The sequence below is a fragment of the Aulostomus chinensis genome, chromosome 11 (assembly GCF_037954235.1).
Source record: "Aulostomus chinensis isolate RoL2024-O1b breed Wild chromosome 11, RoL_Achi_v1.0, whole genome shotgun sequence".
In the NCBI taxonomy this organism is placed as follows: domain Eukaryota; kingdom Metazoa; phylum Chordata; class Actinopteri; order Syngnathiformes; family Aulostomidae; genus Aulostomus; species Aulostomus chinensis.
Window position 1 is genome coordinate 27,134,333 of NC_141330.1, and position 27,336 is coordinate 27,161,668.

The 27,336-nt window shown below is 48.4% G+C and overlaps 1 protein-coding gene across 3 annotated transcripts in view; it reads left to right on the forward strand.

Moving 5' to 3' along the window:
• The window catches only part of cdk14 (cyclin dependent kinase 14), a 154,854-nt gene that overhangs the window by 19,889 nt on the left and 107,629 nt on the right, over positions 1–27,336 (forward strand). Inside the window, exons 1-5 of one of the 3 annotated variants that reach the window (XM_086219241.1) lie at positions 5,741–5,995; positions 17,332–17,577; positions 21,814–21,908; positions 22,307–22,386; positions 24,717–24,811. In XM_086219241.1, the coding sequence (XP_086075367.1) occupies positions 17,347–17,577; positions 21,814–21,908; positions 22,307–22,386; positions 24,717–24,811 (501 nt within the window). In that variant the 5' untranslated portion in view covers positions 5,741–5,995; positions 17,332–17,346. Of the gene's footprint in view, positions 1–5,740; positions 6,018–17,331; positions 17,578–21,813; positions 21,909–22,306; positions 22,387–24,716; positions 24,812–27,336 lie in introns of those variants that run through there. The other 2 variants (XM_086219240.1, XM_086219239.1) reach the window with 2 other exon arrangements.

The following is a 27,336-nucleotide window of genomic DNA, read 5'->3' on the forward strand; positions in this document are numbered from 1 at the left end:
GCCGATCCGCCTGACAGGAGCCGCTGCGCTCACAAAGCCTCGGCTCAGAGGCGGCGGATTGTTCAGTGGTTAACAACTGCTGACTTCTGATGGACTGAGTCGAGTTTAGGGGAGCATCCAGCCGCCGGTGGCCTCGTCCACTGTAGTGTCAGACAGCCGGACGGTGGTGGTGCACATGGAGACACCTGCAGAGAGACGGTGGTGTTTACACTGCTAGAATATTTATGTCTGGCAAACATGCAGGTTCTGTGTTTGTTGTCTCACTGCCCCCTGAAAGACCCTCAGTCCCCCCAGGGCCAGTATACACTACACGTGTGTGTGTGTGCGTGTGTGTGTGTGTGTCTGCCTCCAGACCAGAACTGAGAGGGAGTTTAGTGTGCTGCAGAGATAATGAATGACTTACAGACAGATACACACACACACACACACACAATCTATATGTATGTGAGCCTGCTGCAGTCTGTCTGTTTACAGGGTCAAATCTTGTTAAAATGCAAATAATCTCCTCTGTAGTTCTTCATGGTCTAACCGATTCGGGGGGGGGGGGGATTTCACACCTCTCCGCCTCGCCACAGCGCAGTGGCGATGGTGTGGTTCCTGTGGCAACAAGCCTGTCCGTCAAGGTCATCCGTGACGGAGAAAAGGGCGAGCGAGGATGAAGGGGCGGAACGAGTGAGAGAGCACGAGAACAGAGAGAGAGTCCTGGACCGAGTCAGTCTGATGCCTCTGGACACGGAGGTTCACTCAGAATCAAGTCAGTTTAATTTGTACGGCACCGAATCCCAACAAAAGTCCTCTCCTGACACTTGCAGTGAGTGAGTGAGTGAGTGAGTGAGTGAGTGAGTGAATGATTGAGTGAGTGAATGATGGGGTGAGTGAGTGAATGATTGAGTGAGTGAGTGAGTGAATGATTGAGTGAGTGAGTGAATGATGGGGTGAGTGAGTGAATGATTGAGTGAGTGAATGATGGGGTGAGTGAATGAGTGAGTGAATGATGGGGCGAGTGAGTGAGTGAGTGAGTGAATGATGGGGTGAGTGAGTGAGTGAGTGAGAAAGTGAATGATGGGGTGAGTGAGTGAATGATTGAGTGAGTGAATGATGGGGTGAGTGAGTGAGTGAGTGAGTGAATGATGGGGTGAGTGAGTGAGTGAGTGAGTGAGTGAGTGAGAAAGTGAATGATGGGGTGAGTGAGTGAGTGAGTGAGTGAGTGAGTGAGAAAGTGAATGATGGGGTGAGTGAGTGAATGATTGAGTGAGTGAGTGAGAAAGTGAATGATGGGGTGAGTGAGTGAGTGATTGAGTGAGTGAGTGAGAAAGTGAATGATGGGGTGAGTGAGTGAGTGAGTGAGTGAGTGAGAAAGTGAATGATGGGGTGAGTGAGTGAATGATTGAGTGAGTGAGTGAGTGAGAAAGTGAATGATGGGGTGAGTGAGTGAGTGATTGAGTGAGTGAGAAAGTGAATGATGGGGTTAGTGAGTGAGTGAGTGAATGATTGAGTGCGTGAGTGAGTGAGTGAACGATTGAGTGAGTGAGTGAGAAAGTGAATGATGGGGTGAGTGAGTGAGTGAGTGAGTGAATGATTGAGTGAGTGAGTGCGTGAGTGAGTGGGTGCGAAAGTGAATGATGGGGTGAGTGAGTGAGTGAACGATTGAGTGAGTGAGTGAGTGAGTGAGTGATTGAGTGGGTGAGTGAGTGAGTAAATGAATGAGTGAGTGAGTGAGAAAGTGAATGATGGGGTGAGTGAGTGAATGATGGGGTGAGTGAGTGAATGATTGAGTGAGTGAGTGAGAAAGTGAATGATGGGGTGAGTGAGTGAATGATGGGGTGAGTGAGTGAATGATTGAGTGGGTGAGAAAGTGAATGATGGGGTGAGTGAGTGAGTAAATGATTGAGTGCGTGGGTGAGAAAGTGAATGATGGGGTGAGTGAGTGAGTGAATGATTGGGTGAGTGAGTGAATGATGGGGTGAGTGAATGATTGGGTAAGTGGGTGAGAAAGTGAATGAGGGAGGGAGTGAGTGAATGATTGGGTGAGTGGGTGAGAAAGTGAATGATGGGGTGAGAGAGTGAATGATTGGGTGAGTGAGTGAATGAGTAGGTGAGTGAGTGAGTGAATGAGTGGTTGAGTGAATGAACGATTGGATGAGTGAGTGAATGATTGGTGAGTGGGTGAATGATTGGGTGGGTGAGTGAGTGAATGATTGGGTGAGTAAGTGATTGAGTGAGTGGGTGAGAGAGTGAATGACTGGGTGAGCGGGTGAGAGAGTGAGTGAGTAGGTGAGAGAGTGAATGATTGGGTGAGTGGGTGAATGATTGGGTGAGTGAGTGAATGATTGGGTGAATGAGTGAGTGAGTGAATGAGTGGTTGATTGAATGAATAATTGGGTGGGTGAGTGAATGAGTGGGTGAGTAAGTGATTGAGTGAGTGGGTGAGAGAGTGAATGATTGGGTGAGCGGGTGACAGAGTGAGTGAGTGGGTGAGTGAGTGAGTGAATGAGTGATTGAGTGAATGAATAATTGGGTGGGTGAGTGAGTGAATGATTGGTGACTGAGTGAATGATTGGGTGGGTGAGTGAATGATTGAGAGAGTAAATGATTGGGTGAGCAGGTGAGAGAGTGAGTGAGTGGGTTAGAGAGTGAATGATTGGGTGAGTGGATGAGAGAATGAATGATTGGGTGAGTGGGTGAATGATCGGGTGTGTGAGTGAATGATTGGGTGAGTGGGTGAATGATTGGGTGAATGAGTGAGTGAATGATTGGGTGAGAGAGTGAATGAGTGGGTGAATGATTCGGTGAGTGGTGAGTGAGTGAATGAGTGGTTGAAAGAGTGATTGATTGGGTGAGTGAGTTAGTGGGTGAGAAAGTGAATGATGGTGTGAGTGAATGATTGGGTGAGTGAGTGAATGAGTGGGTGAGTGAATGAGTGGGTGAGAAAGTGAGTGATGGGGTGAGTGAGTGAGTGAATGATTGGGTGAGTGAGTGAGTGAATGATTGGGTGAGTGAGTGAGTGAATTATTGGGTGGGTGAGTGAATGAGTGGGTGAGTGAGAGTGAATGATTGGGTGAGCCGGTGAGAGAGTGAATGAGTGGGTGAGTGGATGAGAGAGTGAATGATTGGGTGACTGGGTGAATGATCAGGTGTGTGATTGAGTGGGTGAATGAATGATTGGGTGAGAGAGTGAATGAGTGGGTGAGTGAGTGATTGATTGGGTGAGTGAGTGAATGAGTGGGTGAGTGAGTGAGTGATGGGGTGAGTGGCTGAGTGAGTGAATGATGGGGTGAGTGGCTGAGTGAGTGAATGATGGGGTGAGTGAGTGAATGATGGGGTGAGTGGCTGAGTGAGTGAATGATGGGGTGAGTGGCTGAGTGAGTGAATGATGGGGTGAGTGAGTGAATGATGGGGTGAGTGGCTGAGTGAGTGAATGATGGGGTGAGTGGCTGAGTGAGTGAATGATGGGGTGAGTGAGTGACTGATGGGGTGAGTGAGTGAGTGAGTGAATGATGGGGTGAGTGGCTGAGTGAGTGAATGATGGGGTGAGTGAGTGAGTGATGGGGTGAGTGGCTGAGTGAGTGAATGATGGGTGAGTGGCTGAGTGAGTGAGTGATGGGCTGAGTGAGTGAATGATGGGCTGAGTGAGTGAATGATGGGCTGAGTGAGTGAATGATGGGCTGAGTGAATGAGTGATGGGGTGAGTGAGTGAGTGATGGGCTGAGTGAGTGAATGATGGGCTGAGTGAGTGAGTGATGGGGTGAGTGAGTGAATGATGGGGTGAGTGAGTGAATGATGGGCTGAGTGAGTGAGTGATGGGCTGAGTGAGTGAATGATGGGGTGAGTGTAAATGCGTCAGCAGCTGCTGGTTCGCCTCCATCGTCTGCAGGTTGTTGTTCTTGTTTGTTGCCTCTCACCTCTGCAGGACCTCCAGTTTGAGGAGCAGGCAGGAGCGATGCTTCTGTCCTCAGAGCGATGGATGCTGGGCCGCGTCGTGGTCACAGGGATCTGTTCTCTGGGACGTGGTTCCGGCCCGGTGTCAACCTGAGTTATAACCTGGTTCTGCTTCACGTGCCACCACGATGTCTCCTAAACTGGTGTTGTTACATAAATGATTTAATAAGTCGGACTCCAGAGGACGACCGGCCCAGTGCGCGTCTTGCTTCTCGAGACTTTTACTGTCGCCGGCGGTGACGACAGACAGATGGGGAGCTGTTTCCTGTGTGAGGAGGAGAGACCTGTTGTCTCCTCTCAGTAGCGGGGCAGGAGTTCGGACCAGCGTGCTCACTGTGGTGCTGCAAACTAACTCTGTTGCTCAGCCGCTTCCGACCTGGAATGGAGACGAGGGTATCAGGCTGTTCACTTTGTAAAGTGAGTCCTTCTCTTGCTGGATGGCTCCACCCTCGGCGCCTCCACCAACGCACTGCTGCTACGTTTGCTGCTGTTAACAAAGAGAAGAAGTTGCTCTCTAAAAAATACAAGTGGTTCGCCGCCGCACCGCTGCCGTCTGTCAGGCTGGGGCAGCGTCACCTGGGAGGGGAGTGTGTCGGCGTGTCAATCAGAGACCAGGATGCTTTGTCTCCAGTTTGACAGACAGACAGGATGCACGGTTGAGGGAGCCGTCATTCCTTCTTTCACACGGCCTGTTAGTCATAACCTACATTCTCACCTCATCAACCAAAGCCCTTTTATTTTGTCACAGTTTTTACAGTTTTTCTCGTCTTCGTCTCGTCTTAGTCGTGGAAAAAATGACTGGGAGGTTTTATGTCGGGAGGCGAAGCCCGCCTCCTCCAACCGTGCCAGGAGCAGGTGCCTGAACTGGACTGTGAGGGACAGAGGTGCAGGGGCGGTCCGGATCGCCCAGTGGGACTGCGCTATCATCTATTTAATCACCTTGGGAACAGGTTCCTCTGCTGCTGGTGATAGTGGAACTTGGTGCCTTTTGTGTTGTCAGCACTTTTTCATCATGCATTGATGCGTGAAGCTCGGAGTTCCTCCTCGTGGCGTGGATGGAGGCGAGACATTCACACGTACAAGAAATGTGGTGGAATGAAGTGACACACGGCAGCACATGCCCTTAAAAACGTGTTTGAAAATCCCTGTCCTTGTGACTGACGAGCACGGATTTAGAGGGTGGCTGTGGCTGGAATTGTGGTACTCCATGATGGGACTCACAAACACCCACAGCAATCCTGAATTGTCCTATGACATTTATGGTTGACGCTGAGGCGGGAGGCAGGTCCAGGTGTGTGTTCTGTGAGTCTTGGGGGGGGGGGGGGGGGGTAAATCAGTGAGTGGCAATATTCTCTCAAAGTTGCTCAGAGGACACGTGGACTAATCAGCTAAAACGGTGCTTCCTCTCATCCTGGACCAGCCACTCGACTGATAGAGAACATGGCGTGACTCCAGGGCACAATATAAAGATGAGAGCTGGCTGCATTTGTGTTATTGTTGCTCATCCTACTGCCCCATCAAAGGAAACCCCAGGTCAGTTGTAATTGCGTGAGCTGCTGGCGCCCAGCGGGGCTGAGCTCAGACTCACGCATGCTGACGCCATCTGCATCACTGCAGCCTCAGCTGCTAGCTGCTGCTGCTGCTGCAGACACTGTTAGCTTCCTTAAACTCCTCTGGGCTGTACCATCTCAGCTGAGCAGGGGTCCTCTAGAGTTTCAGGATGCCCTTGCAGGAAGACCCTGTCTCCCCGATCTGCTGCATCACCCCCCCCTGTGCCCCCTCCCCCCCCGCCTTCCTGATGAGCCACCAGCTCACCGTCTCTCATGGCTGTCAGCCAGGAACAACACAGCCTCTTAATACCCTCTCCTGCCTCAGATTTCACTCCCCCCTCTGCTTAGTACAATCATCATTTCCAGCTTGCAAAGGGAGCGGAAGAGAGGGAAGAGAGAGATAGATAGAGAGAGCGAGAGGAAGGGAGGGAGATGTTTTGAGCTGTTTTCAGAGAGAGAGAGCGATTGGCCTGAATGTGTTCTGTCTGCTCTTCAGAGGCGTCCAGGTGAGCTGTTTCCTCCTGGAAGGTAAGAGGAAGACTGAGATTGGTGCTTATTTGCCTGTAGCCCTTGCCCCCCTTCAGATACATTGCCTCTGTTAGCGTGTGTGTGTGTGTGTGTGTGTGTGTGTGTGTGTGTGTGTGTGTGTGTGTGTGTGTGTGTGTGTGTGTGGTTTAGCATGAATAATATTCCCTGCTCTATCACACAGACACGTAATATTGAAGGAGGAGATGTGCAAGCATGTCGGCAGCTATGTATGTCAGGCTACTGGGCAGATGTGGACTGTAGTTGCATCATGCAAGGTGTGTGTATGTGAGTGTGTGTGTGTGTGTGTGTGTGTGTGTGTGTGTGTGTTGTGGGGCACTGGGAGACGATGAGCTCTCATGCTAGCATGACAGCTGTAAACTGGACGGCCCACATGAGTCTCACTGCGTCTCAGTGGGGAGGATGTGAAGAGACACTCGGGGGACACAGAGGAAGTAGCAGGAGAGTGTGTATCTGCGAAAGCTGCAACAAAGTGTCAGTGTTGTCTTCTGCCTGAAACATCAGCCCCCCCGCCCCCTCCTCCACTACAACCGTTCCCTCCGTGCTAATAGGGAGCATTTCCGTTGTGGCGGTGAGGTGGGTGCTGATGTTGGTGTCTAATGGACAGGACGCTGTGCTGCAGCATTTTTCTGCTCACTCTACAACATGTCGTTTCACTCCAGGCAGAACTGCTACATGCTCGTCTTCTCCGAACCCAAAGGGACGGCTTGTAGAAAGGATGAGGGAGAGAGCGAGACAGAGAGAGAGAGAGCGGCAGACCAACCGTTTACCATCTGTGGCAGCGTCTCGTGGACTTGTAGCGAGCTTTTCTGGAGGGACATATGCAGCTCCTCAGGAAGACAGCAGGACAGGCAGTGAGGAAAGAGCTGGCTGAAACTGTAGAGGAGAGAGAGTATCAGGGTGTCGTGTGGTGGAGAGAGGATACGTGTGGTCAGAATACACGACCACGTCTAAACTAACACAACAACAATGGCTCGGTTGACCCAGTAAGCAGCAAGGAAGAAAGGAAGAAGCTCAGACCCCCCCATTAGGCAGTGAGTCACCATCGGGCCCCCTGGGGGGGTGTTACCTGCTGGTCTTGCGATCTCTAGTTTTCAGGTCTCTACCAAATCTGTTGACCCCCTTGATATATGGTCTGGTGGGGCCCAGGAGCTAAAAGTGGCTGTGGAGTTTAGTTGTCCAGTGGGTTCCTCATGAACCAGGTCTGATTCTCCCTGTTTGATTGGAGGTGACCCCCCCCCCCCCCCCACACACACACACACACCCAAGTCCTCTGGATCCAACAACTTGATGTTTGCGTGGGTAGGTGTGACACAATGATTTACACCAGCGGTGAAAGTGGCTCTGGGTACTGGGGATCAACTTCCCTGGGAGCAAACTGGCTGGGTGAGAAGCGTTTGCTTCCTCATACATCAGACAGATGTAGTGCATTGTGGGTAAGTTACTGTCGTACCGAGGCACATCTGGACCGTTAGTGTCCAGCGTGCCTCCTCTTAAACGCTCGCACACTACAGGCGTGCTTCCGTTCGGAGCCAGAGCAGCCTGTCTTGCACCCTTTGAGGGTGAAATATTACCAGACTGTAGAAGTTTAAGGATGCCGGCGTCGCATCGGCACCCACCATCACCGGTCACTGATGTGTGTGCACGTGCCATCAAAGATAGGCATGAGGGGAGATGGTTCACTGGTTAGCAACAGTTTAGTTCAGCTCCACCATGAGAGAAGTGCACCATTCAATGACCAAGAATTGCTTTTGTTCACGACTAGTTTTTAACTACGACTTCTACTTGTTGTACCCGTAAAAACCTGTGAAAATACGGGACAAACTGGACCTTCATTTTGATCTCAGTGACACGCCTGAAAGATTCCTGACAGCATCTTAGATGGTGCTGATGCGCTGCTGTCCATGATATCACACACAGGCACATGGACACACACACACACACACACACACACACACACACACATGCGCAGGCTGAAAACAATACAAGCCGTCATGGCAGTCGTTCACATGCATTGAACCAGAGCTGGTGTCAATGGCGTGTGGCGCGTTTCACATTAAGTGGCTAGAAAACTAAGCAGTTAGCTTAAGTGGCACTTGTACTGATGAGTCAGCAGTGAAGGGCCAGTTAGACCTGTAGTCCACCTCCAGCTATTGTCAGATCATTAAACTGATTCCACATGGAGGACCTCAGTGTCATGTGGTCTCAACACCCCTCGGATCAGCACCACAGTGGAGGTAGTTCAGGAGGAACTGGGTTGGCTGGACTCAGCGAGGAACACGCTGGTATCGTGCACCGTCTGGCTGCACGCTGCCTGTTCCACAGTCGAATAGCTCAGATCCAAACCTGATTATGGAGCGCTGTAAACTTCATGCTCTCACCATTTACTGGGGGCTCCGAAAAACTCCTACAGCTCACAATAATCCAGGAGCGAACCCATTGGTTCCGTTGGTTGGATAGATGGACATCAGGGTGCCGACGAAAGAACACCTGAAATAATCTAAGCAGATGCAAATGGAATCAATAGCAACATGATTGAAGTACTGGGAGATGATCAATAGTAAAGGACTTTGATCAGAACATGGCACCAAGTATATGCAAGCATACATAACCTTGAGTTACAAATGCAGTCATGGAACCTGAAACGCGTTCACCGGCCAGCGGGGGAGGGTCTAAGGAAGTCAGTGATTCTAGAACCTGAACCTTCCCTCAGGTCTCTCTGAGGTTCAGAACTGTACATTTTGATCGTTCTGCTCAGATGGTGAACACAAAGTATCAGTGTTGGTTCTACAAAGTGGAGCAAAGTGATGACAACTTGACGTAGACAGGCAGGAGCGCAGCATCAAGTGAGACTCGTGATGGAGCTCCAGCTCTCCGGCGTGCCTCCAGGCTCTCGCACTGATGGACGGACGCACTGATGGCTCCTCACTTCCTGATAGTGGAATCTTCTTCTACTTAGTCGAGTGCTTTGATGAAACAGAAGGTGGAGGCTGCCTGGGAGGGCTGAGTGGAGGCTGAAGTGAGGAGCTGGCCTCATCACAGCCTTTCTCCTAAGTGAGTGCCTTCTCCTGAAGCCGGAACTGCTGGGACGCCGGCCAACTTAGTCATTTATATGTCTGAGTGTTCTGTTCTCCTGCATTCCAATCAAAGTTATCGGCTGAAAGGCCTGGCCATCACTCGCGGGCCCCTCCAAGTTCACTGGCTGCCTCTGGACACCCAGATCGAACAGGGGGCTTCAGATAGACCAGTTCATGAGGGCAGCTCCAGACCCTCATCCAGACCCTCTCATGGTCCTGTCTGAGGACCAGGCAAAGACCTGGACGGACCTCAGCTGCCAGATTTGTCCCTGGCAGCCCCTCCTCCCTCTGCTGGCTTCACTGGCTCCCACAATGCTCCCCTTCACCCACAAATCCCACCCTGCTCTTGCCCTCCAGTACCAGAGATCCATGATGTTTCCTCCTTGAACCCTTCAGAAATTCCTCGAACAGGAGACGTCAACACCACAGCTGAGCCTGCCCGTGACGCCTGAGCTCAGATGAAGGGAGGATCAAAATGAGCAGGGAGCTAGCAACAGAATCGCTTGGCTTCTGGTCAGAAATTTTCAGAAAAAGACTAAAAGCAGCTCTGACAAATAATAATGACAAAGCACTGGCACTTTTATTGGCGGTAAGATGATTGCACTGATAACTGATCTGGAATCAGACCTGACAAGACAGACACTCACAACAAGATTTCCAATCTACGGTTTTGAGCATGAAAACACGCTGAGAGTCTGTGGATGTGTTGACGGTCGACTAACCACGTCTCCGCTCTTCTCATTTGTCTGCTTCATTGAAAGCATCCTGGGTTGTTTGAAAGGCACCTTATCAATCAAAGGTCCTATCGTCATTATCTTAATTATGCAAACATAACTGGTAGTGTGTGAGGTGCCTCATCCCTTGCTGTTTCTAACATGATTGATCTCGTCAGGCCTCCCTCCTCCCAGGGAGGTGTCCTGTTTTCGGCTGCCTCCAGCTGTAGAGAGGAGCCTTGATCTGGGGCATCGGTTGACTGATGGGATGTTTTATTCCAGCACATATTCAGCCTCTCAAGCACAATATCTTGAAAGCAGGTGGAACTCCAGGTACACCTGGAGGCTACACACTTGCGAATAGAGGTACCGCCTCAGACGGGTAGGGGTCCTGGTGAGTCCGCCTCATCCTGCCTTTGAGGCTGGTGTTCAGACCGATGAAGAGGAGGAGGAGGGATGAAGCCACTGCAGCAAAATAACCCAAATGAATTTACATTTTTTATTTTGCCGGGCAATTAATGAGAGTGACTTGCAGAGAGAAGTCACATTGGCTTTGACGGCACGCCAGAAGAACTCAAGGATATGAAAAAAACTGCAGGTCTGAGCCAAAAGAACTTGATGTGATGACTTTTTACAAATGAAGTGTTAAAGCGCGTCACTGGACTCCGGAGCTTCAACCAGAGACATCGGGACGGCCCTTTGCGTCAGTAAAGTCTCAGTCTCTCGTGGTTCCGCTCCACACATGAAAGCACTGGGACTCTGCCGTAAAGACGGCTGTTCTCCCACTGCAGGCTGGCTCAGTCTTTCACTTTCGACTGCTTCTCCTGCCAAGAATATTAGATATGAAAGGCAATTGATTAGATTATATGAAGAGTTCTGTTCCATCCCTCCAGTCATTGCTTTATCCATGAAAACTGGCACCACAGCGAGAAATGATTTATTAACTGAAAATGTCAGCTCTCTTTATGGACTGCACTTGTTAACATTCGTCTCATTGTCATTGTTTGATCTGTTTGCTCTGATAACATTTAGAAAGTTAAACAGCACGACTGAATAATCTATCCCCACTCAAGTTAGCGGAGGGCTAACAGGAAGTAGCCACCTGTGTGCACTCCAACTGTTTCATCTTTAAAATGGCAGACATGTTGATATGAATGTTTTGAGCTTTTGAAACCACCTGCACAAAATGTCTTGTCTCACGATTGGAATTTCATCGATGTGGTCTGAAACATCTGGGAAGTCTAGAAGGAAATGATTATCTATGTTCAAATTAGCAGAGGGCTAAGAGAGTAGCCAGCTGTGCCGATGGAGCATGCTCAGTAGGAAGTGTGAAATACCGAGATTTGCCTGGTGGTGATGAGCTTATTCAGCGTGTGTGTGAACTGGTTTGGTCTTCATTGATATGAAAATATGATGCACCATGGCTGGAACAACTGCTGATTGTCCTACCAGATGGGCAGAGAAGCGGCGTCCTCTCCTGAGCATGAGATACTGATGATGACCGTTGCACATGAAAAGTTCACTTCATGCGACAGGCTTGGAGCTGCAGCTGCAGTATCGATGGTGATCACCTGTTGCTCACACTGCAGAGAATTAACTTTTCCTCTCATGGTTCCTGCACTTGTCCTGCACGTCCACCTTTGAACACCAGCATCTAATAGTCTGTTTCTGTGTCTTCTTGTTGAGAGAAGCAGAGTGACCCAAACACATGAGGCCTTATTAGCTCTGACCCAGATGTCTGTCACTCAGGACCAAGACAAAGGCTTGTGGAGGAGGAGGAGGAGGAGGAGGTCCAGTCTGTCCTCTGGGGTATCGTCTCCCAGCAGACGGACTGATCGCTCCTCATTGTCTCAGTGAACCCCTTGGCCGAGCTCTGAATGTGGCAGGTGACAGCCTGGAGACTGATCAGTCCACTCTGGGTCTTGTCAGGGTTCGGCTCTGGTGTCTGCCCATTAGAGTGCTGACACCCCCCACCCCCACCCCACACACACACACACACACTCACACACACACACACACACACACACACACACACACACACACACACACACACACACACACACACACACACACACTCCAAAACTGTATAACACCTCTGGATAAGATAAATCTGAAAAGATTCCTGCGTGGAAACAAGGGGTCATCACTGCAGCGCTGGATCAATTACAGATTGCAGAACAATGCACTTCATCAGTTGTTGGTGTGTGTGTGTGTGTGTGTGTGTGTGTGTGTGTGTGTGTGTGTGTGTGTGTGTGTGTGTGTGTGTGTGTAAGAGAGACGAGATGTGATTGAAGTGGCCATTGATGGAGCATAAGTGCTTTTGCAGCAGGGGTTTCCAGGCCTCGCAGGGCGTTCCCATCCTAGGAGGTTCCATGATGCCATGAACTAATCCAATAGGAATCATAACGGTTCAAATGGACAAAGATTCATTCATTCAAGACCCGGTTCCATTAAGGGGCGGAGCCAGGATTGTAATATGACTAGAGGGGCATTCTGTGCTATCCATGGACCTCACTGAAAAATTCAGACATGTTTCTGATACGTTTGAGAGGGAATCACAGGGAAACCTGCTCCAGCGGCTCTGACTCAGACCAGTTTGATGTGTGTGTGTGTGTGTGTGTGTGTGTGTGTGTGTGTGTGTGTGTGTGTGAATTTACGTATCAGTCAATCTTTATTTATATTGCGCCATATCACAACAAATGTCATCTCACGGCCCTTTACACAAAGAGCAGGTCTAGAACCTCCCTCTTTTACTGTGATGAAAGAGAGCCAACATGAGCAGCACTCAGAGACGCTGGCCAGAAAAAACTCCCTTTAACAGCAACCGGTTGGCCATGTGTGTGTATACTTGTGTGTGTGTATGTGTGTATATACTTGTGTGTGTATACTTGTGTGTGTGTGTGTATATACTTGTGTGTGTGTATACTTGTGTGTGTGTATGTGTGTATATACTTGTGTGTGTATGTGTGTATATACTTGTGTGTGTGTATGTGTGTATATACTTGTGTGTGTATACTTGTGTGTGTGTATACTTGTGTGTGTGTGTGTATACTTGTGTGTGTGTATACTTGTGTGTGTGTATGTGTGTATATACTTGTGTGTGTGTATACTTGTGTGTGTGTATGTGTGTATATACTTGTGTGTATACTTGTGTGTGTGTATGTGTGTATATACTTGTGTGTGTGTATACTTGTGTGTGTATACTTGTGTGTATGTGTGTATATGCTTGTGTGTGTATACTTGTGTGTGTATGTGTGTATATACTTGTGTGTGTATACTTGTGTGTGTGTGTATACTTGTGTGTGTATGTGTGTATATACTTGTGTGTGTATACTTGTGTGTATGTGTGTATATACTTGTGTGTATATACTTGTGTGTGTATGTGTGTATATACTTGTGTGTGTATACTTGTGTGTGTGTATACTTGTGTGTGTATACTTGTGTGTGTATGTGTGTATATACTTGTGTGTGTATACTTGTGTGTGTATGTGTGTATATACTTGTGTGTGTGTATACTTGTGTGTGTATGTGTGTATATACTTGTGTGTGTATGTGTGTATATACTTGTGTGTGTATACTTGTGTGTGTATGTGTGTATATACTTGTGTGTGTATACTTGTGTGTGTATGTGTGTATACTTGTGTGTGTATACTTGTGTGTATATACTTGTGTGTGTATACTTGTGTGTGTATGTGTGTATATACTTGTGTGTGTATGTGTGTATATACTTGTGTGTGTATACTTGTGTGTGTATGTGTGTATATACTTGTGTGTCTATACTTGTGTGTGTATGTGTGTATACTTGTGTGTGTATACTTGTGTGTGTATGTGTGTATATACTTGTGTGTGTGTATATGCTTGTGTGTGTATATACTTGTGTATGTGTGTGTACATGTGTGTATGTGTGTATATATATATATATATATATACACACATATAAGAGGAGGTTTATGGATGTAGTGAAAGAGGACATGAAGGTAGTTGGTGTGAGAGAAGAGGATGCAGAAGATAGGGTTAGATGGAGGCAATTGATTCGCTGTGGCGACCCCTGAAGGGAAAAGCCGAAGATATACAGTATATACACATATATTTGTATGTGTATGTGTATCTATGTATGTGTGTGTATGTATATATATACATACACACACATATATATATACACACATATATATACACATATATACATACACACACATATATATATACATACACACATATATATACACATATATACATACGCACACATATATACACATATATGTATATCTATATATGTGTGTGTATGTATATATGTGTATATATATGTGTGTATGTATATATATATATGCGTGTATGTATATATATGTGTGTAGGTATATATATACATATACATATACACATACACACATATGTACACATATATGTGTATGTGTATCTATATATGTGTGTATGTATATATGTGTATATATATGTGTGTGTATGTATATTTATACATACACACACATATATATACATTCACACATATATATACACATATATACATACACACACACATATATATATATATACATACACATATATATATATACACATATATACATACACACACATATACACATATATATGTATGTGTATCTATATATATGTGTGTATGTATATATATATGTGTGTGTATGTATATATATGTGTGTGTATGTATATATACATACACACATATATACACATATATGTGTGTATGTGTGTATGTATATATACATATACACATGCACACATATATGTGTATATATGTATGTGTATCTTTATATGTGTGTATGTATATGTACATATACACACACATATATGTGTATATACATATATGTATATGTATATATACATATGTGTGCATATATGTATATATACGTATATATACATAATGTATATATACGTATACATATATATTTATACACACACACACATATTTATATATATATGTGTGTGTGTGTGTGTGTGTGTGTGTATTTACAAATAACAAGTATCATTTATATTTAATTCAGTACCTGAGTGTTATGCTGACACAGTGTAGTGTGGTAGACGTGTTTCCACACACGTGTTGTATCATACTGCTGACGTATCGCGTCACAGCTATCATTAGGACCAGTGTGACCAGTATGACCAGTAGGATCAGGAGGAGATGCCATGGAGACCTCCTTCATGCTGGAACCAGCAGTGAGTCAGCTTGTCTTGATCACACTTTTACACAGAAAACTTCCAAACGAAGATGAGTGGTACTGACCAGGGAGGAGCCGAGGTGTCCACACGCTGCAGCTAAGAGGGCTTTGTTTGGAACCAGGACTGTGGAGTTTGGCAGCAACTGGCACAAAGATCTAAGTAGCCTGAGTGTTTTAAGTCCAGAGGAGTCAGAGGAGAGGTCTGTGTGTGGTCAGGCCTGTAGGGTATGTAAGTGGTTCCTGAGGCAGACAGGAAGCTGCTGTAAGTGGGCCAGGACAGGACCGGATAGACAGTACACAGACCTGAAGAGATAAAACATGATGATGAGATTCCTCGATGGTCGATGCTGCTGAGGCGGGGACCGTACAGGTTTGTCCTACCCAGATACATCAGCTCCATCCAGGAGAGCTACACACTCGGGGCCTGATGCACAGCCATCCCAAACACAGAGTATAAATTGTGTGTGTGTTCTCAAATATTGCATGTTTGGCTGGCGTAGGTTTTGTACGTCATGTGATCAGCGTTGTTACAACAGCCGCAGCATGCTGACATGGCCCCAAAGTGAAGAAGTACACAGTTACAAAAAGTTCTGTGGGGCAGGAAGTGAGTGACCCCCCTGCCACTCATCTGAGAGCCTCACAACTGCATTGATGATATCGTGTGTTCCTCTTTCATACTAGAAATGTTGAGACGAGTGGTCATTTTGCCTTCCTGCCTCTTCTTTGCCACTCTGTGCAGCGCTGGGTGACGGCGTCGTGCTCAGCACAAAGACACCATCCTGGGTGTAAACACGTTACGAGTTTGTTTGTGCGTCTTATCGAGTTGTTACGTTTTCATGGACGACCTCAGCTGACACAGTCAAAGTTTTTCTTAAAGTTCATCTTTCCACAATTCAGATGACGTTTTAAGAATCAGTCAAAGTACTGTAGTGATGTAATGGAGAGTGGCGCCACCTGCTGTTGATTGCAGTTGTGCTATGCAGCTTTGGTTTATGGGGAATGTTTGGTAGGAGCCTCTTCTCTGAGCCTGGGGTCAGGAAAGGAGGCCACTGAGCCGTTGGAGTCCAGACCAAAGGTGGAGCAGCCTACACCTCCTGGTACTCAGCACTGGAAGGGACACTTGTGCTGAATGTGTGAATAATCAGCCTGCAGTGTTTGCAGGGGTTGATGTCCCTGTGGAGACATTGATTTATTTCCATCGTCCATTTTGCTGCCTCGTGTTTGTCATGTCCGGGTCCATGACATCATCCTGAGAGGCACACAGCAGTTTCACAGCAGCCTCCAGGAACTGCAGGGTCTGCTGCTTCAAACACTGTGATTTAGTACAATAATACAACGTAGGACATCACGGAGCTGTTTGCGCTTTGTCAGGTACACGGGATGACACGCTAACAACTTCAAAATGTCCTCTGAACTGCTCACACATGTAGGACACTGAAGAATTGAGGTCTTGGTGAGTTTGACCTGCCTGGCGTGAACGTCTGCGTGTTCGTACGTTTACAGCAACGAAGTCCAGAATGTTGAGTGTGTGTGTGTGCGTGTGCGTGCGTGTGTTTGTGTTTGATGGCTGGGTACATTTGAATGAATGACACAAGGAGAAACGCTCCATCATCGTCATCACAGTTTAATTCCATGTGTTTTACACCCTGAGCCAAGACGCTGCTGCACTGGAGTGGGAGAGGAGTCGGAGTCTTGTGAAATACAAAAGTGTGTCCGATGAAACTTGGCCCAGGTTAGAGAACAAGGCAGCGAGCTGAAAGACGACTCCTCCTTGTGTATGAGAGTAATTAGGAGTCCTTCCTGCAGGGGAGCCTGGGTCTAAATATTTAATCTGAAGGCAGCCGTGGCAAAACATGTCATGCCGCCTGCGTCTTTTGTGTCCAACATCCACAGTCCACGGATGAGGAGCAGCTGCTGAGGTACCATGTTAGGAAATAGATGGGGAGAACGTGGAGGGCTGAGTGTGTGCCCGATGGGCTTGTAGAACACAATCTGTAGCTTGTCTGCAATTGAGTGAGTGTGTAGATGTGTGTAAGAGATAAGGTGAAAGTGTGTGTGTGCGTGCGCGCGCGCAGCCTAGCAGACGGAGGCTGGAGCTGTTTTGATCAGAGAAAAGAGAGATGGAGATAAAAAGGCTCTCATGCTAGCAGAGAGGTAGCAGCGAGACTCTGCAGGGACGGAGAGATGAAAGCAGGCAGGATCTGGAAGACGAGCTCACACCCAGATTTGGCTGAACACTTGTAATCGCAGATGGATTTTTTTTTTTTTATTGCTCGATTTTATCTCGACTTATTTCCTTCTCTTCTTCCCTCACTGACAGATATGTGTCACAAAGATGTCCACACGCAGCTGCCAGGGAACAGACTCGGTCATCAAGCCCCTGGACACCATCCCTGAGGACAAGAAGGTGAGAGTTCAGCGCACGCAGAGCGGCTTCGACCCCTTTGAGAAGCCCACCAGCCAGGTGAAGAGGGTCCACTCCGAGAACAATGCCTGCATCAACGCCAAAAGCTCGTCTGCTGGGAAGGAGTCGCCCAAACTGCGCAGACACTCCAGCCCCAGTTCTGTAAGTCCAATAACCACCGTCACACCAGTAATCCATCAACCCCTCATCCCCACCTTGTAGGAGGGCACCAGACACCCAGCACCCTCCTGGTCTCCATGAAGGTGGGAGTGTAAAACCAGTCAACGTGATAAACACAGGCTGCCAACGATTAGTTTTATTAGATTTTAAAGTCACTTTCACAGTAAAGTGACAGGCCAGAGAAGATTGAGGACGTCTGCTACAGTTATGGTGAACTGATTAGTTTAAGTGGTATTAGTACTCGTAGCAGCAGACAATCGTAGGAGCAGGACCTTAAAACTGCAGTATCGTTACATATTGTTAATTAAGTAACGAAGTCCAGTTAACAATTGTTGTTGCTGCCCAACATCTCCACAAATGTCTCTGCTGTCACGTTGTTGCGTGGATGAATCTACCGATGAAACATGTCTCAGACACCAAGGAGACAAAAAAACACCAGTTAAAAGAGTCTCTCACACACTACACATCTGGAAAAATTCCCCGAACCACAGAGAGGACGCTCGGTAGCAGCAGCAGGCTGCAAGCATTCAGGCTGCAGCTGCATATAATATCCTCCAGACCTCCCAACAGAGAACCCAGCCACCAGTCAGTGCCTGCCCCGCTGGATCCACCAGTCTAGCCTCCAGCCAGCAGCCACCAGCCTGCAGCCACCAGTCACAAGCCACCAGCCTGCAGTCATCAGTCACCAGCCACTAGCCACCAGCCACCAGCCACCAGCCTGCAGTCATCAGTCACCAGCCACTAGCCACCAGCCACCAGCCTGCAGCCACCAGTCACCAGTCACCAGCCACCAGCCACCAGCCTGCAGCCACCAGCCTCCAGCCACCAGCCACCAGCCACCAGCCTGCAGTCACCAGTCACCAGTCACCAGTCACCAGCCAGCAGCCAGCAGCCACCAGCCTGCAGCCACCAGCCTGCAGTCACCAGTCACCAGCCACCAGTCACCAGTCACCAGCCACCAGCCACCAGTCACCAGCCCACAAGCCACCAGCCCACCAGCCACCAGTCACCAGTCACCAGTCACCAGTCACCAGTCACCAGCCTGCAGCCACTAGCCACCAGTCACCAGCCACCAGCCACCAGTCACCAGCCACCAGTCACCAGTCACCAGTCACCAGTCACCAGTCACCAGCCTGCAGCCACTAGCCACCAGTCACCAGCCACCAGCCACCAGTCACCAGCCACCAGTCACCAGTCACCAGTCACCAGTCACCAGTCACCAGCCACCAGCCAAGGACTGAGCAGCATCCAGGCTGGTTCAGTTGATGTTTGAGAACACTGTCAGCCATGTTCCTCCTGAATAAAGCAGATAGACCAGCCAGGAAGCTCCTGATAAGCCCCGCCCCCTCTACTCTGGATTAGACAGCACAAATAGTTCCACAAGTTGACATCCGTTTTGTTTGTTCGGGATCAATAAACCTTCAGTCCAGCAGCGAGACATGAGAGAGAGAGACGCCACTTACATTTGTTCCCTCGTACTATTACATGGATGTTCTTGCTGTTCCACGGTACGTTTTTCGGTTCCCTGTGAGGAGGCGGAGATTTGTTCCACCACTGTGGTTTTGCAAATAAGTAACTAAAATATTCATAGGTGGTATTCATGGCAGTTAAATGTAATAAAAGAGGTGTGTCCTAAATTTAGCGTCTAGCACTGAAGTGTTTACATCACATGACATGGAAGTTAATGAAAAAAACATACACGTTTTCAGTCCATGAAAAAAACGAAACCGTAACATGTTGTAAAACACAGGAGGCAACAGAAGGGCCAGAACGTGGTGTGTTTTCTCGTCCTGGTCTGGAGCTGACGGCTGGGAGCACGAGCGCTCAGATAGACGAGCATACAAGGAAATGAGAAGATGTGCCCTTTATTTCCACTGTCGAGCTGATTTGGTGTCCTGAGGTCATGTGACATCGAAGCTGCTGATAGTATCTGAAATATTTCTGTAAAATATGATCGTCAATCAAATGTCACATAGAGAGGTGTGTCCCAAATTTCCAGGCTAATGCTAATAGCTGCAACTGGGTTCGAGCCCCTGGATCACATGATGTGGAAACAGTAGGACATTAGAATGATTATAGGACATAAACACATTTTTGATCTTGGACTCTTGTTTCTGTAGCATTAAAGTTTCTTTTTTAGAAAATATTTGAAAATACCTTCAATGTATACAGCATCTTGTGGTCTTTCAGAGGCAGTAGTGACATTTGTCTCAGCCTCCCTCCGTCCCCAGCAGGCAGGACAGCAGTTACGTTACCAAGATGTCTGTAAACTACAGAGGCACAAAAGTGGCTCAGTCTTGAAGCACGAGGGAGGACGCCAGCATCTTTACTGGTCGTGCAGACAGACTTTCACTTCCTGTTTGATCTCAGGGTGAAAGGTTGTTGGTCTCGAGGAGTCCTCAGACATGCTGGACCTGTTAGTGCTGGAGGGGCCATGAATACGGGAGGACAATAAAGCCTGACAACCAGCAGGCTTTGTCCTGTAGAAAAGGGATATTTTCTCTGAGCTCAGCGTTTATCTACAGGAAACTATGATGGATGTCAGTTTGGTTCTTAAAGCAGGAAAAGTGTGACCTTTTCTCCCAGAGACCAGTGGACCCACATTGTTGTGGTTGTGTTTGAAACAACTGCAAACATAAAAACAGATTATTCAGATTGTTCACAAATCCACAAAAATACGGAACAAAACTACAAAGGAAAAAAACATTATTTCCCAAAGGACAAGTTTCAATTCCTTCATCTGTCAGCGTTCCAAACAAACATAAAGCAGGAGGGGGGCGTCTGCAGGAACGAGGCATTCACTTCCTGTCATCACTGGTACGATGATTAGGACAATCAGGATGTGTCAACGAGAAGAACCGCTCTGGAAAACAACGCATCTCTCGTCATTCTCTTGTTCATGAATTCATCTGAGGGTCCTCAGAGGGATCTGAGTCCCATCACAGGAGAGGAAAGAGCGGGAGACAGAGAGGCGCCGACAGCAGAGGAGGGGACAGGACCTGCGCCTACTCAGTGTTTAAAAATCATCATCGTGTTCTTCAACATTACGTGTGAAGATGAAGAGCGACATCTCAGACTTGTTTGAGAAGAGAGAACAAGATTGCTGTAATGTTTCGCTACAGGAGTCACTCAAGCGTACGCAGGAGGAGGTCATGACAAGCTGCTGGTGGAAGAGTGAGGCCAGGAGCACTGATCTCAGACCTGCTGCTGCTGCTGCTGGGACGTCCCTGCTGGGCCACAACGCACCCGCGTGCTAGTTCTTGTTGTTGATTTTGTTTTTGTTGTTTTAACTTTAATTGCAAATCAACTGCGGCAACAGCTCCATCCTAGAGAGAACCACTGCAAATCTGTTGGAACACACACACACACACACTCTCACTCTCTCTCTCTCTCTCTCTCTCTCTCTCTCTCTCTCTCTCTGACACATTGTTTGTCAGTAAACATCAAACCTCCCTAAAAACTGTTTTTTTAGATGAGAACAAACGCCGGCAGCATGGTGGGGCAGTGGTCAGCACCGTGGCCCCCAGTCCTTGATCCTGTCTTTCCAAAACAAGGAAGTCTCTCAAACCCATGTGGACGGAGTCTGAGTGTGCGTGAGGTTATCGCTCCACCTCTAATCCTCCACCCGGTCCTGATCAGGACCAAGAACCATAAAATCTGTGACAACACAAGTTCTCTTAGGACACAGGACGAACAGAGCAGGTCTGGATCCCGACTCAGACCGGCTCTGACAGGTGCAAACCTGGAGCAGGTGAAAGAGAGATAGGATGGGGAGACAGGGACAGAGAGACAATAGAGAGAGACAGAGACAGAGAGACAGGATAGAGAGACTGGCAACAGCAGAGAGGGACGTGAAAGACGAGGCCCTATCGGGTGTCTTTGATACCTGACAGCATCTTTATTCTGGGCTGGGCTGCTCTGGATGATGCGGGCTATGATCAGGGTTCATGTTTTCGTATGTTGGTGATACCGGCTGCTAGCCTACGTACCTCAGGGGACGCTGGAGGGACCTTGACCTTGATCTACACCTGAGTGTTACAGTTGTCCCCCATCATACGCCACCTTCAGACATGACCTCGCTCTGTGAGCTCTACAACAAGGAAACATGTTTTAAAGTTCTGAGCTGATGATTCAGTGGAGAGGAAGAGGAGTTCATCTTTTAATGTTCTACACCTCCCTCTCTCTCTCTCTCTCTCTCTCTCTATCTCTCTCTCTCAGCCTACAAGTCCCAAGTTTGGAAAGGCCGATTCCTATGAGAAGCTGGAGAAACTGGGAGAGGGTTCGTACGCCACCGTTTACAAAGGCAAAAGCAAGTGAGTGGAGCGTCTGTCGAAGCCTCAGATTGTGTGTTGTTAGGCAGCAGCAGCTCCAGCTGCTCCAGCTGCTCCAGCTGCTCCGTAGGTGAATGTACTCATCTGATGGAAGAATGTTCATCCTGGTGGTGTAGCTCCATCATTCACCACAGCCTCCACGTGCTCGTGTCTGGCCTTGCTAATTGAATTGGAGGTTGTGGCGGTTCCTGCTGTTCACGTACTCCTGACTCCTCAGTGATGCGTCTCTCTGCAGTATAACAGCGTTGTAACCCTGCAGCCTGGTAGCCAGGTCTCACTCTGCTGCTGCTAATCACCTCATTGACTCAACCATCCTCGCTCTTCTCCCGCTGCTCTGATGCTGATGGTCGTACTGTGTTGACCCCCGGCTTTGTTTCCAGGGTGAACGGGAAGTTGGTGGCTCTGAAGGTGATACGCCTACAGGAGGAGGAAGGAACGCCCTTCACGGCGATACGGGAAGGTAAGAGCCCAGAGCGTCCCGCTAACCCGAAGCTCACGGTTGCCTGCCGTTAACACGATCAAACAGATAAATACTTCATGAATATTCACTCATGCAGGAGCAGAGGAGTATCTGTATGTGTGTAGTATCTGTGGAGGACCCAGTTACACAGTCAGGTCAAGATCCATGGAGGTTTTACTACAATGAAAGAATCAAAATACTGCAGAAATAACTACATGATGATGCTGATCGTCTGACTGCAGTACAACAAGCAAAAGTAGTCCTACCAGATCAGATAGAAGGATGTGTGTGTGTGTGTGTGCGTGTGCGTGTGCGTGTGCGTGTGTGTGTGTGTGTGTGTGTGTGTGTGTGTGTGTGTGTGCGTGTGTGTAGGGGGTGGGTCTTCCTGCTGCTGACAGGATCTGTGAGGCAGGGGCCTGTAATGCTGGCCCCCTGCGACTGAGCCAGGCCCTTGATCTTCCTAACTGATGTCTAACCACCTGTAGGCGCTGACGCAGGATGAATGTATTCATGAGGCTCTCTGAGGCTCTCTGAGGGTCCGTCCATCAAAGCCCCCCCGTGGACAGACCCTCCTGCATTAACCACACTGGCATCCATCTGCAAACACCAGCTCTGTCTCATTGTGGCGGGTGTCATGATGATGCTGCGCTCACACTCTGTCCTCGTGAAATTGGTCCTGGTGGGTTTGTCTCCTGTGTCCTGGTTACAACTCTCACTGCTACCGGAGGAGCTGAGGTTCTGTACGTCAGAGAAGCCGGGTTGCTGTTGTACGTGTGAACGCACCCCCAGCATGAGCTGTTTCCCTGATGTCCGTGCACGCTTCGCGACACGCCACTCTACAGGAACATGGATGATGGTCATGAACAGAGTTGGATGCGCCTTCCTGCTCTGATCACCACAGACGTGAACCGTGTGAATGTGTCTCTGCTTCAGTCGTTTAGTTTGTAGTTTTGATCTTGTGTTTCATTGTCTGTGGTCGTCGTTCCTGTTTTATTGTGAAATCTCCGACCTCTTGCATCTGGTTTGCTTACTTCCTGTCTTTGCCTGTCTCCTGCCTTTCCTGAGTCGTTCTCCAGAGTCTTGTGGGTCCTCGTCTTCACAGCTCTGCTCCCAGTGTCTCTCACCCCACCAGCTCCTTCCTGCCCTCATCTTCTCCGCCTCCTCTGTCTCGCTGCGTCATTAGTCGAGTTTGTGTCCATGTTCAGTGTCTCACGTCTGTCTCATCCAGCCCTCCCGTCCTCCCAGTGCGTTTCGTGGCTCTGGCGTGTAGTGTGGCGTTCCAGCCTTGGTTCGTGTTTGTATAGTAGTCATGTGGAGTCCTGCCTGCCCCTGGTCTCTGCGTTTGGGTTCTTCCACGTGAAAGTTCAGGTGTCAACGTGCCCAGAGAGGCGTTGAGAAGCAGTGTGGTCCGGGAAGCCCGACCACCTCTAAGGACACAGGGGGACCACACTGACAGCAACTACCGCCTCATTCAGACGGCGTGTCTTGTCTTTATAACACGAGCTTCCATTTTCAACATAGAAGTTTGACAGCACGTATGATGTGAAGATCCCAGGAGTCACGGGTGGCTCAGTGTGTAAGATTTGAGTTGTGTGCCGTGAAGGAGGAGCAGAGTGAGTCCAATTGCAATCCAACAAAAACCCGGAAGAGCTTTCTGCTTGTGATGCTCTGGAATTTCGTTTGACAGGGCTGACTGTGCGTTCTCAGGCATGTGTATCAAGTATTCGCAGTACAGCGATGGATGGTGGTCAGCGTGATCTCTTCACATCCACATAGACGCCTCACATCTTGACATTTACCGCTGAAATGAAGCGATTCATCTCTCAGCGCGTCGTGACCTCCATGCAGCAGAGTCGAAGCTGTTTACTGTAAAGTTTGAGGAGAAGAATTCCTGTTCAACACCAACTGAGGGGAGCAGCTGGAGCACTCATCATTTCTCCTCCGATTGTTCACTCCTCCTCGAGGTGTGACTGGGAAGAAGCAGATCACACCTGAGAAGCTTAGCGAGTCTGTTCCAGAATGTTCTGATCACACTCAGCCTCCTCACTAAGATCCGCGGTTGCATTATGATAATGTGAGAACTGGCAGGAAGAAATCCACCCTGCATTTCCTTGTGTCTTATAATCTCTTTCTAATCCCCGACGTGTAGCGAGGCTGGTCCAGGGCCCAGGATGCATGATAACGATGCAGCTAATGAAGGTATAGATCACAGCTCTGTCTCTCTCTCTCTCTCTCCCTCTCTCTCTCTCTCTCTCTCTCTCTCTCCCTCTCTCTCTCTCTCTCTCTCTCTCTCTCTCTCTCTCTCTCTCTCTCTCTCTCTCTCCCTGCAGCGTCGCTCCTGAAAGGCCTGAAGCACGCCAACATCGTGCTCCTGCATGACATCATCCACACCAAGGAAACCCTGACTCTGGTCTTTGAATATGTGGTGAGTCCTGACACTGACATCATCCTCCTAGACTCTCCTGGTCTGACGCCAGGCTGTCTGATTTTAGAATTTGTTCAGCAGGAAAAGGAATCCTGGTTTCACGAGGGGGCCGGAGGTTAGCCTGCTGATTGGTCTGACCTCAGCCTCAGCTCGCTGATTGAGTTTCACGTGGAGCACTGGATGTTTTAATTGGCGCTCTCCAGTTTATGGAGAGGTGTTTTCCTCTCCTTGCTGGGTGCTGCGGGATGGCGTCCAGACCCCAGAGCAGGAAGCGGGGCAGCCGTTTTATTGGAAGGTCATTGTTTTAGTGGTCTTCACAGCTGTTGTGGACACAAGTGACAGCTAAAGATGTTCTGTTGATGCAGTTACAGCCCTTTTGAAAGTAGCATACAGCAAAGAATCTTGGCCTCGGTGCAGCACGCGGCAGATACCAGACCTTACCAGATCTTACAGACGGACCAAAGCAACAGAATGCTTAAGTCGATGTGTCTGACCACCAGGGAGCGTTTGTATCAGTGTAAACACGCGCTGGCCTCCAGCAAACGCGTGGCTCGATGGTTTAGAGACCACAGTTGGTTCACCAGTCTTTCTACTGTAAAACCCTCCTTTGCTACTTACGTTGGAGTGACATCATTGCCTGCGTATAGGGGGAGTGGTCAGGGTGAAGACAGAGATGCCATCACGTGGTGTCAGCTGACACACAGCCTCAGGCTGATGGGCACCAATGGGAAATATCCTACATAAAGACAATTCAGTTACAGGAGCTTTTTTAGCAGCAGCGGCGATGTTGACACAAGAAATTGTTCCTTTTGATTATTAATGTGAATTTACTCCACATGACAAAGCTCAAACACGAGAAATGATGGCGTCGTTTGACTCGTCCCGAGATTCTCATTTTTCTCTCTTATGCTGATGGAGCTAAAACGCTGATTCCTTCAACTCAAGATCCCCTCCTTTCTTCGTGCGGTCCCACACTGACTAGTTTGATCTAACCACACAGTACAACTGAATACTTGTACTTTAATCTTGTGAGGAATCGTGATTAACCACAATATATTCTTGTGATTACGCCTCTGAATGGATTACAGCTCTATTTCAGATAAAGCTTCAGCTTCTGCCTCATTATCCACCACGGCGGAACCTCCCGGCTCCTGTGACGAGGCTGTTGCGTTTGACACTTGTGAGAGTGAGAGATATCGCAGAGCTTCTTCTGTCTTGCAGCACATTCCAGGCTGGGGCTCCCAACTAAAACCCCCCGTGTGTTTGTCACAGTCGGACCTTCGGTAGGTTTTACACGTAGCGTTTCAGAGCCAGGCCCTCCTAGCAGCCTTGCTGCTGCTGATGATGTGGAGTCGGACTCTGGTTGTCATCTGAATAATTACCCAGTCTCTGCCTCCCTGGAGCTGCCAAGACTTTGGTGAGCATGAAACCCAAATGGATGCTTCAGATGATCCCCAGAGACGCATCGAAGAAACTCTGCTTTCATTCGCATCGCTTGTGTAACAGGAGGAAGTAGTCCACAATGTTCCAACAAGAGAAAAGTAGCACAGTTGTTTGCAAATCAAACAATCCTTTAAAGTGCTGCAACTGTGAAAAGTGAGTGTGAACTTCTGCTTCCTTTAAAGAGGAAACAGTCTGTCGCAGCGCAGTCCTAAACATGGGATTAGGACTGCTCGCAGGCAGCAGAGTCAGGATTATTGAACTGCTGCTGACAGGGGAAGGTGTGCCTGCCATGAATGTGAGTGTAATGTAGCTGGAGCAAATGTGTGTGATATGAAGAACAGTTTTAACAGAGACAGTTTGAGAATTGTTCGTATTAGTACAGTTGTTGGCTGAATTCTCACCAACTTGGCCATGTTTTTGGTGAACCTCCTCTTGTCCATCTTCCTTTCGCGCTTCTATCCTCTGATTTATCAGGGAGCTGAGACTCACGCGATTTAGCTTAGCACACTGAATGGTGATGAATGGGATATGTAAGGATAGCTTTGTCCAATGTTCAGAGTCAACCTCAGCTCCTAGCATGGGCTGCAGCGGAGGAGAGAGGAGTCTCTGGGGACGATGGACAATCAGTGTGTTTCTCTAAAAGTTTTATTTTAAAATGCCCGTAAATCCTCTGAACTACACAACCCTGTTTTCTAATGGTTTATGAATCATTCATTGCTGCTGATGAATGTGAAACGTGTGTGAAGCTACTTTCACCTCAGCACGACTCAGAAGCGATCACTCTCGTCTGCAGGTCCCGGTTCTCTGTCGCTGACAAGCTCCTTTGATGGTCACATTAACATTCAGCTCAGTCTGAGACCTTGAGGAGCCCAGCAAGGCCGAGTCTGGCAACCGCAGCAAGAAAAGCACTTTCACATCACTTCTGCAGCGTTTGGGACCTCAAACAGTGGGGTGCCCCCTGTTGGTTGGTGTAAGACATGTCGAAGGCTTTATTTGATGTGAGGAGCGCCAGGAGCTCAGCGATGCTAATGAAGGTCACTGAAAGTCGTTATGAGCACCTTTGACTTCAGAAACTGCCACGA